We start from the raw sequence: 10,000 nt of genomic DNA on the forward strand, positions 1-10,000 counted from the left end.
GGCCTACAGTATTTTTACAGTCTTTATTTTACAGTTAAAGTATATGTTTTTCATATAAAGTCTAATGTTACAACTAATCGGGGATCCCTTTAATTAAATGTTGCAAATAGCAGCTCTTAGACAATTTCATTTTGTGAAAGTAGCTCTTCAAGAAAAAAAAAGTTTGAAGACCCCTGCTGTCAGATCTATGACCGAGGGTTTGATTCTTCGCATTTAGTCCAACTGAGCTCACCAGGATTCACCAGCAAGAACAGAATCTACAGAACAGCAGCAGTGATTTAAAAACAAATACTTAATAAAAAAATGTTAAAAAAAAAAAAACTCATGGAGACTGACAGGTCCTGCAACACAAGGAAAACACAAGTCAACCTTTTTAAATTATTTATTTATATATATTTATTTATTCATCTCAGTTTGGTTGATAATCTTTTTTTTAAATTTTTTTAAGTCATTGTTGTTGCACTTTAGTATTTTTGTACCCAACAGAAATTGACATGAAAACAAAGAAGAAAAAAAAAGAATGAAAAAAATCGAACTGATAAGATTAAAATATTACTGAAACAAAACAAAAAAAAAAGTTTAAAGCGGAGAGCTGGCTTGCTGGGATGGAGAGAAACGACAGAAGTTAGGGATGGAAGAGCTGGGGCAGAAAGAACAATAAAAAAAAAAAGAAAAAAGTGAAAGCAGCTTGTTTTATAACTTCGTGCAGTTCTTTAAATTCCCTTAAGTGGTCCCTTCTTCTATACATCTGCCCCCACCTACACGCACACACACGCACGCACACACACACATACACACACACACGCACACACACACACAAAGCCAGCCACAACACTGATTCAGACGTGTCAAGTTTCTTCCTGTAAATGTCTCGTTTCTGACCTGATAAGTAACATGCTAATAAACGTCTTCGATTCTTTCCTTCCCTCCGAACAACACTCGCTCTTTTCTCTTCCACACCTCTTTTTGGTTGGGCGTAAACAGGCGAGAGAGAGAACCAGGAAGTTCGATGTGAAAGAGAAAAATCACGAGCGTTGAAAGTGGGGGAATAACAGAATCTCGGGGACATGAACCGAGCACCTCACTGCTTTGACCTGCTCTCTTGTGCTTGAGAACAAAACCAGTCCTGGGTCTGAAACGGGGCGGATGTCGGTACAAAGTAACTGCGAAGCTGCGTTTTTGGAAAGTACACCGTGTGCAGGCGGATGTACAGTAAGTCAACCGTGCAGCCATGGGTTGTGGTTTCTGACCTGTACAATCACACAACAGGAGCGTTTCTCTGTGAAGCAGCCAGATTTGTTTCAATGTCCCAAGTTGAAGACAGAGCTGAAAAAAAATTAATAAAATAAAAACTAATAAAAGAAAAAAGGGGGAGAGTCGGTCCTTTGCTGTGCAAGGTCAAGATGCAAACCTTACATCGGTTTGTTGACTGATTCAAACAATCCATTCCAACGGTCACTTCCTGAAACAGTTTAAACAGGTGTGTCCAGGTGTACCCAGTGATGACTGGGACCATCACCGTCCAGCCGTCGCCTCCTCACATCTTCAACTCGGGGATTTAGATTTGAACAGAACCAGGCGATGGGGGCGGAGAAAACAAGTGGGAGTAATTGTTGCTGTAGTTTCCTCCATGGTTGTTAAAGTAGCAAAGCCAGCTTTGAAGGAGGGCGGTGGCGGGGGTCCGTAAGGCGCCGTCTTATCAGAAGCTGAGAGGATGACGGGAGGATCACAGCAGACAGCGGGGAGAAAGAAACGTTGTCGTTTAGGATGATATGTCAGCTATTTTACAGGTTATTCCTTTGTTTTTCTTTGAGTTTTTGAGTGTCGAGTCTCTGTAGCACCCAATCCAGCCCAGACGAAGCCCAAAGCCTGACCCTGTACAGCCTGCCATCAACTACCCCCGTAACAGAAAACAGGCCCAACATCAACAAGAATGACAGTCACAACAACATTGATTGAAATGATACTTTAAAAAGCAACACAAACTCATTGCTCTTATCTTATTCAAGTGTCTCAATATAATATTAATAAAATAATAATAAGAAGAACAATCGTTTTGTTTTGTTTTTTACGACAGAGAGAAAGCACGTTCCCGCTGTCCTCTTTTGGCTAGAAATCTCAAGATTCATAAAGCTAAAATAAAAATAAAGACATCCAAAATTACAAACAATACCAATTAAAAAAAGAAAAGCTTCCCCAACATCTAAAAACGAGAATTGAACCTGAAACAAAAATAAAATGAAAAGCTTAAGATACAGAAGTTGTAATAGCGTTTCTATACATGGCATCACTGTACAAGAAAAGGAGGAAATGTCTGGGAAAAACTACCCACAATGCAACACACTGTCACCGACGGGTAAAGATGGACAACACAGCGGGGACTAGAGGGAATGCACGCGGCGCCATCGCAGATGTCTCCAGTTACACCCAAAAAGTGACTAAAAGACTTGGGTTGTCCAATCTGATATTAGTCAAAAATCCAGTATCGGATTATATCAGCCTGCATCTAAAAATCCCCGACATAATTCTAATGGTCTAATCCAGGATTTCTGTCCAGCAATGCTTGGATCCAGATTATTTTACACTTTAGTAGTATAATTTGTTTTTATTGGATTTTTTAAGGTAATTTTTCGGGTCTACTTTTTTAAAATTAATTTTATTTGATTGTAGGCAGTTCTTACTTAAGTAAAAAAAAAGATGTAACCCATTGGTTTAATAATAAACGGGTCAAATTTTCTCATACCTACTGTTGTCGACTATTGACCTGAGCAAGACTTTTAAAGCTTCCACACTATAAAATAAGTAATAAAAGTATGTAGTAGGGTTGGGCATAATCGTATCGTGTGCAATTAATCGTCAGAAAAAACATTAATTGATTACTTTTTGGCATGTGATTAATGCCACCAGGCAGACTGACTGGAGATTTCTCCAGTCAGTCTGCCTGGTGCTCCTCTCCACTTCAAACATGACGAAGGTGAAAAAAAAGTTCTGTAATTTATTTATCCATCAACATAATTCATAATTTGAAGTATAGCCTGAAGTCTGTAATTTTTATACAATTTGGAAAAATTTTTTTTTACAAGGAGCAAATCTTTCCCACTAAATTTGTCATGTGACTAAGATGGGTGTCCAGGGACTCCAGGGGATTAATCGTCAAATTAATCGTTATCGGCTAAATACCACAATTAATAGTGATTAATTTTTTGCCAATATTGCCCAACCCTAGTCTGTATGATTCCTTCTGATATCGTATCGGGTCGATATCGGCCCAAACTCAAGGCTGCAATATCGGTATTGTATCGGGAGTCAATGATCGGGGACCGTTTTGTGTTTCTGCACAATATTTTATAAAAATAAAAACACAGATTCTTTTCGAATTTGGAACAAACTCAAATTTGAATCTTAAATTAATCATATTTCATGAGGATGACTCATATCCAGGATCAGAAGTGTAAATATGCGGTGAACGATGGGTACTGCCTTCGTATTTTATGTAAAAAAAACAAAGCAATAACAGGATAAACCGTTTATGATCTTGGTCTTCTTCTACTCTGATCTGATCAACTCTCTGACCTGAACTGACGATAAGGTTAAGATCATTCATTCAAGCATTACGTGAACACATGGATAGTGCAAATAAAAACACGTACAAACCTTTCGGGTGCCCCTAAAACTCACAGCGTTTCATTGAAGCGGCTTCTTCTGCATCCGGTTTCATGAGCAGAGGCCGTGCTGAATGTTTCGGCACATTTCTGACGTTGACGCGAGTGCATTCCCTCTATATGTTGGAGCTGCAGGAGCTTTGGAGGGCGGCGGAGTAAAGCATGGTAAACAGTATGACCGAGAGGAAGGGACTGACAGGAGGGGGGCTGGGGACAGCTTGGAACCCAAAGTGCAGAGTTAATCAAAGAACATCGTTGTCCTCCTTGCAAAGCAGTACTATTCTCCTTTAATTATAATATTTATTATAATAAAACATCTTTTACAGAAAACAAGAGTAACCATATTGACTGTAATGCCTACATTAAACTGTAAAAATGAAGTTTAAATAAAAACAGAACGAAGAGCTGGTTTGTCCTGTGCCATGTTCCTGCGCTTTCATCTTTGGACAGAGATTTTGGTGCCCGTTTGACCCCCCAGTCCCAGAACAAACTGCCCCGGGGGGGCCGCCGATCTGCTACGGGAACATCCGCTGCAGGACAGCCGGAGCGAGGAGGCGGGAAGGAGCGGGCTGAACTTCACGAACGCCACTTCCATCGCCTCACTCCTTTTTTTTTTATCTTTAAATCAATCATATCCACACAGACACACTCACTCCTAATGTAAATACTTTGGGTTTGCGGCAGCATTGTGTGTGTGTGTGTGTGTGTGTTTGATTGAACTCCACTGACCAGTGAGGCACGTAATGAATGTATGCCGTACAGTTACGGTGGGGAGAAAGAGGGGCGGGGTTTCGGCTGCAGGTGGGATGGGTTTTTGCGAGGGGAGGGTGGTGGGATTGGTGAGTCAAAAGAAGGGTATCCGAGATGGGAGGTGAGACGATGGGGGGAGGGACACAACCTGCAGCAGAACAATGCTGGATGTCTTGTGTAGAAAATGCTGGCACTTTGACCTTTGAACACCGAGGCCCCCACCTGTTAACCCCTCCCACCCTCCGAATGTCTACACCCACTCACACTGCCCCTCCTCCTGTGTGGACTGCCCTCCAAGGGGACAGATGAAGACAGACAGATGGACACAGAGCGCACCCCCCCTCCCCCCCCACCCCTCTGCTTGGACAGGAAACGGTGTTTTGTTTTGTTTTTTTAGCTTGATGCTTCTCAACAACACAACTCAGGGTGGCTGATAAGGACCGACAAACGCAGGGTTCACCCCGTCCTGCAGGGAGACAGAGAAGAGACGGCGTTAACCCAAAACTGAACCAAGCGACCTTGTGATGCAGAAATAACTGCCTTTAAAACATACTTAGCTAAATGACAAAAATGATCTAAACCAAAAAACGATCAGATAATTTGGAGTAAAGAACATTGTTTTTCTTACATCCTGATAGGTGAATTTAGCCTGGACTTTCTTTCTCCCAAGACTGTAGCTCTGATCTTATTTTTATTACCTTATGTTAATCTACATCTTTGAATTGTAGAAAACTCTTTAGTTTGCCATCTTCTAAAGATTAATTCTACATTTTTATTATGAGGTTGAAGTTGTGTACCTGTTAGACCCCAGCCTGCTCCATGCTGTACTGCAGGTCAGGGTGCTTGTAGCTAAGGAGCATGTCACTGGTGCAGGACGAGGGGTAACAGGCTGTTGCGTGAAGCTCCCCTTCAACATCACACACTGAAAGACAAACACGTCTTTTACTGGCACTGACACAAACGAGGGGAAATTCTCACTATGCTACAGATGTCTACAGACACACACCTGACTCTTCCCGCTGGTGCAGCTGCTGGCTTCCTGTCAGCGAAGTCTGGCTGAGGATATCCGACATGCGAGCAGAGCTTAGAGCCTTTCCCGCCAAGAGGCTCATACCGGACATGGGATCGGCCTGGTCCTGTTCGAGAACATCGGAATTCATCCGTCAGTCCATTCGTCCAGTTGTGCAAACAGAAGAGACCAAATGCATCGAAGATGAGCTGATGCTGTTTAACACCTGGATGCTCCAAACTAACATCAACACTTCATATGTTCAGACCTGAGGTTGAGTTATCTGACTGAAAGTAAACAACTCTGATTGACAGCGTTCACACTAGATAAATATGTTGCAATGAATTGTAATTTACTCATTTTGTATGCAGATACACACAGACATGTGTGGTCTGCAGAGGTTTCTGTAAAACCAAGAGTTTTAAACATCTGAACTACATTACTGTGTGAATGCTTAACAAACATGTTTTTTTTCTTCCATACATTTTTTATTTTAGTTATGCAGTTTTTATGCTATTTCAACTATTCTGTATCAAAACATTCAGCTTCTTCTGGACATTTTGGCTTTTCCTTTTGGTATTTCAGCAATTTACATTTTTTGAGATAATTAGCTTTTTCTGCCATTTTGTTTTCTCATTAAAGATAAATGGAAGATAAATTTTTACTGTACTTTTAGCTTTTGTTTTGGTTCTACTTTAAAATTCTTTGTGCCAATTTTTGCTTCCTTTGGCTTTTATTTTGCTAGTTTTAGATTTTTTTTCTTTTTTAAAGCTATAATTTCAGCTATTCTTCTACTAACTTGAACTTTTTAACATTCTGCTAATTTCAGCTCATCTGAGCTTTTTTGCAGCTAAATTCACTTTTTTGTGATCATTTCAGTTTCTTACTGTTTAATTCAGCAAATGTGTTCTGTTTCTTTGTGTTAATTTCAGCTACTTTTAAAGGGATCCCCGATTAGTTGTAACATTAGACTTTATTTGATAAACATATATTTTAACTGTAAAATAAAGACTGTAAAAATACTGTAGGATGTTCAGTTTTTATCATTTTTAAACTAAAAGTTTAAAAATACTTTATACGGACGGGGTCATTTTATTTACATGCAAAGCATTCTGGGTAAATGATGACATCAACTAGGTCATTGGTGTGAGGCTGCTAGAGAGCTATATCCACCCTGAAGTTTAATCTTGGACAATATCTGATGATCGACTCTTTTAAATGAAACCAGAGAGCGTTGACAGAGAGGAGAAGGTAGAAATGACTCAGCCTGGAACTGAAAATATGGATGGAGGACAACAGAGCTGCTTCATGGAAGAAGAACCTCAGCTTAGCCTGTTAGCTTTGGCGTTAGCCCCGACGCTATCACCATATATATGTATTAGCTCAGTGCTACACATTCTCCTCTCGTCACTGAGGTCCTCCATCCACATGACAGAGAGGGGAACACAAAAATGACTCAGTCTGCAACTGAAAATATGGATGGAGGACCTCAGTTTAACTTGTTTGTCGCGCTAGCACTGAGCTAATCCATATAAGGCAATGTAGCATCAGTGCTAGCACAAAGACTAACAGGCTAAGCTGAGGTTCTTCTTTCATGAAGCAGCTCTGTTGTCCTCCATCTATATTTTCAGTTACAGGCTGAGTCATTTCTACCTTCTCCTCTCTGTCAACGCTCTCTGGTTTCATTTAAAAGAGCCGATCATCAGATATTGTCCAAGATTAACCTTCAGGGTGGATATAGCTCGCTAGCAGCCTCGCACCGATGACCTAGTTGATGTCATCATTTACCCAGAATGCTTTGCATGTAAATAAAATGGTTCTGTCCATGTTAAAATATATTTTAAAAAATGTACAAAACTAAACAGCCTACAGTATTTTTACAGTCTTTATTTTATTTAATCTTCAGAATATTCCCAAGTATAGTTTAAACTGTCAACTCAAAAGCATTTTTATTTTACAATTCTTGTTTATCTGAGATTCTGTTTTCGTATAAATGTTTTTTATTCTTCAAAAAAAAAGACAGGTAAATACTTTTAAACACCTTGTAAAAGCATTTAATGTTCTGCTGAACCACAGCAATTTGCTATATTAGTGAAAATGAAATAACAGTCATTTAATGTAACTTCACTTTGGGATGAATATAGTTTATTTTTTGAATTGATAACATTTTCAGTTCTGCGATTGTTCACTTGTTAAATTATTCCTCAGTCACTTTGTAATTAAACACTTTTTAGGTTAATAAAACAGAATAAAAATGTGGAATTCAGAAATGAAAAAAAAAAGGAAAATAGCAGAATTTAGAAAAATAAAAACAAAAAGGACAGAATTTGGGAAAAAATAAAGAGATTTTAAAGGGCCTAATGGGCTGAGCACTCCTGCTTTTAACTCTAGACTTTTAGGTCAAAACTTTGCAGATTGTGCAAGGTCATGTCAGCTCTGGGGGTCCTACAGTGACAGGTCCAGACCACCTCTGATGTTGTTAATGCCTGCTGAGCCTAAGTTAGTACCAGGTGTGAAGGGGACCATAAAAATAGATCGTACAAGTCAGTGAGTAAAATCAAACACCAAATAGAAAATGATTATAGAAAATGTTGGCCGGTGTTTAGTGCAGTCTGTATGAATTAGCAGCTGATTTTCACTCACATAAGCATCATCACAGGTCTGGATGGTGTGGTGGCGCTGTAGCTGTCCTCTAGATCTATACGCCTCACTTTGGGGTCCTCGTTGATAGCCCACACCATTGTGATCAGGCACCTCCATGGCCTGTCCTTGGGGCCTGCACTCTACGTGCTCAGATTCTGAATGAAAAGTTTGAGGAGAAAAACAAAAAGAGACAGAATATATAAAACTGCAGTAAAACAAAAATTGATGCACGTTTCTGTTCTTTTAGGATGGTGACAAAAATATGAAAATAAAATGACTCCATGTGAACAAATACAAGAGATTTAAAACAGCTACCTCTAGTAGCTGAACCGCTCCTTACGTAGCCAGCGTGTCTGTGTGTAGGGGAGTTATAAGGGGGGGTTCCTCCTCGTGGAGGGCCCAGAAGTTCGTGTCCTTCTCCTGCCTTGGCCAGGAGACCCTCGTGAGGGTGGTGGTATTCAGCAGGCCCCTCGTCCTCTTCCATGCTCTCTGAGTGAGGCAAAGGAGGACACGGCACCTGAGGCGTGTGCTGCTGCTGATGTGGGACGTCTGGGGGTCGGATCTGGAGGAGGTGGTGGTAGTGCTGCCCCCCAGAGGCGCCCGCAGGCACCGGCGGCTCCAGACTGTCTCCTTGGCTCAGCTGTCGGAGGAGAAGCATTTCCCCGAAATCCTGCGGCGCGCCGCCAGGCGGCGTTTGGCCCGCCGAGCACGGCCGGGGGCTCTGTCTCTTTAGGAGGGCCGCCAAGTCCTGCGGGGGCAACCTGGGGTCGGCGTGGCCTGTTAAAGAGTGGCGAGGAGACAGGAGGCCCTGCAGAGTCGGGGTGACGTGCTGCTGCGGGGGGCGGTAGTCCAAAGGAGTCGGGGACAGCAGGGCTTGTTGTAGTGTGGAGGGGGCCCCGTAGCTGCCGGCCCCCACAGCCCCGCTCTGGTAACCGTCCAGGCCCGGGACTTTGAGGGAGGCGCCCTGCAGGTAGGGGTTGTAGGAGCCCACCACTCCAGAGGCTCCCCGGGTGGCAGCGTCGTCAGAAAAGAGGTGGGGGTTGAAGTGTGTCTGGTCGTAGCCGGAGGTGAAGCGGCCCAGGCTGCGACTGAAGAGGAAGGAGGGTACAGACCAATTAAGTCCTAAAAACAGCCTGATCAAGTCTTTTTCTACACTTTCCTTTAGCTTTCAACAACCTAAACACACCAACACACAACCTAACAAACACCTGAGTCTGGCCAGAGTTCAAGCATTCACTGAGAAGTTTAGAAACACAGAACAGGTTTTAATTAATCTTGTGTAAAAAGATACAGTCTCTCAGTGAAGACAGTCCTGGCTACAGAGGACAGTTTACGGGATCACAAAGGTCAAAGGTTTCCTAATCCAGTTCATGGATTATTATATCAGAAACACTCACCCACACACACTGAGGTGGAGAATTTGATGAAGATGGCATCGCCGTAATGATGATGAGGATTAATTTTCAAAATTGGTAACAGACGTGCTTATTCTTAGATCTCCTCTTTTTATATATATATAAAAAAAAAAAAATCTGACCAGAACAGCTCAAATTTAAACACATTTTTTTTAGAAAGCAGTGCATTTATGTCAAAAAAGTTAAATACAAACAAAACCAATGGATGACACATTGTGAGAACAAACAGCATGCACGTGTCTGCACAGTCTGAGGCGCCTGTGAGACAGAGTTCAAAGAAAATGATAAGGCAGAATGAGACGTTGCTTTAAATGTCCATGGGTAATGATGGTAGCCACCAGGGGGCGTGCTGACAGGTTTTTGGAGGGGGTCACCTGTGCGTCTCAGCGTTGTCCGCGCTCAGCTGCTTCCCGAGGACCCTGTGTCCCCCTGGCGTGGACAGGAAGCTGCCAGGTCGTTGTGCCCCGCCTCCCAGCTCCACTTCCTGCACTTGAATGGTCACCTGCAGGGTGACGAGTCAC

At 42.0% G+C, this 10,000-nt stretch overlaps 1 protein-coding gene across 1 annotated transcript in view; it reads right to left on the reverse strand.

The window, feature by feature from the left end:
- Positions 1-3,948: 3,948 nt before the first annotated feature.
- sik3 (SIK family kinase 3) overlaps positions 3,949-10,000 on the reverse strand; it is a gene marked incomplete at its 5' end in the record, with an annotated part of 23,003 nt that continues 16,951 nt past the window's right edge. The window contains 6 exon segments of the mRNA XM_014013483.1: positions 3,949-4,878; positions 5,210-5,334; positions 5,419-5,548; positions 8,065-8,219; positions 8,380-9,152; positions 9,854-9,981. Of these exon segments, the coding sequence (XP_013868937.1) occupies positions 5,213-5,334; positions 5,419-5,548; positions 8,065-8,219; positions 8,380-9,152; positions 9,854-9,981 (1,308 nt within the window).

The sequence above is a fragment of the Austrofundulus limnaeus genome, unplaced genomic scaffold, assembly GCF_001266775.1.
Source record: "Austrofundulus limnaeus strain Quisiro unplaced genomic scaffold, Austrofundulus_limnaeus-1.0 Scaffold102, whole genome shotgun sequence".
Lineage (NCBI taxonomy): Eukaryota > Metazoa > Chordata > Actinopteri > Cyprinodontiformes > Rivulidae > Austrofundulus > Austrofundulus limnaeus.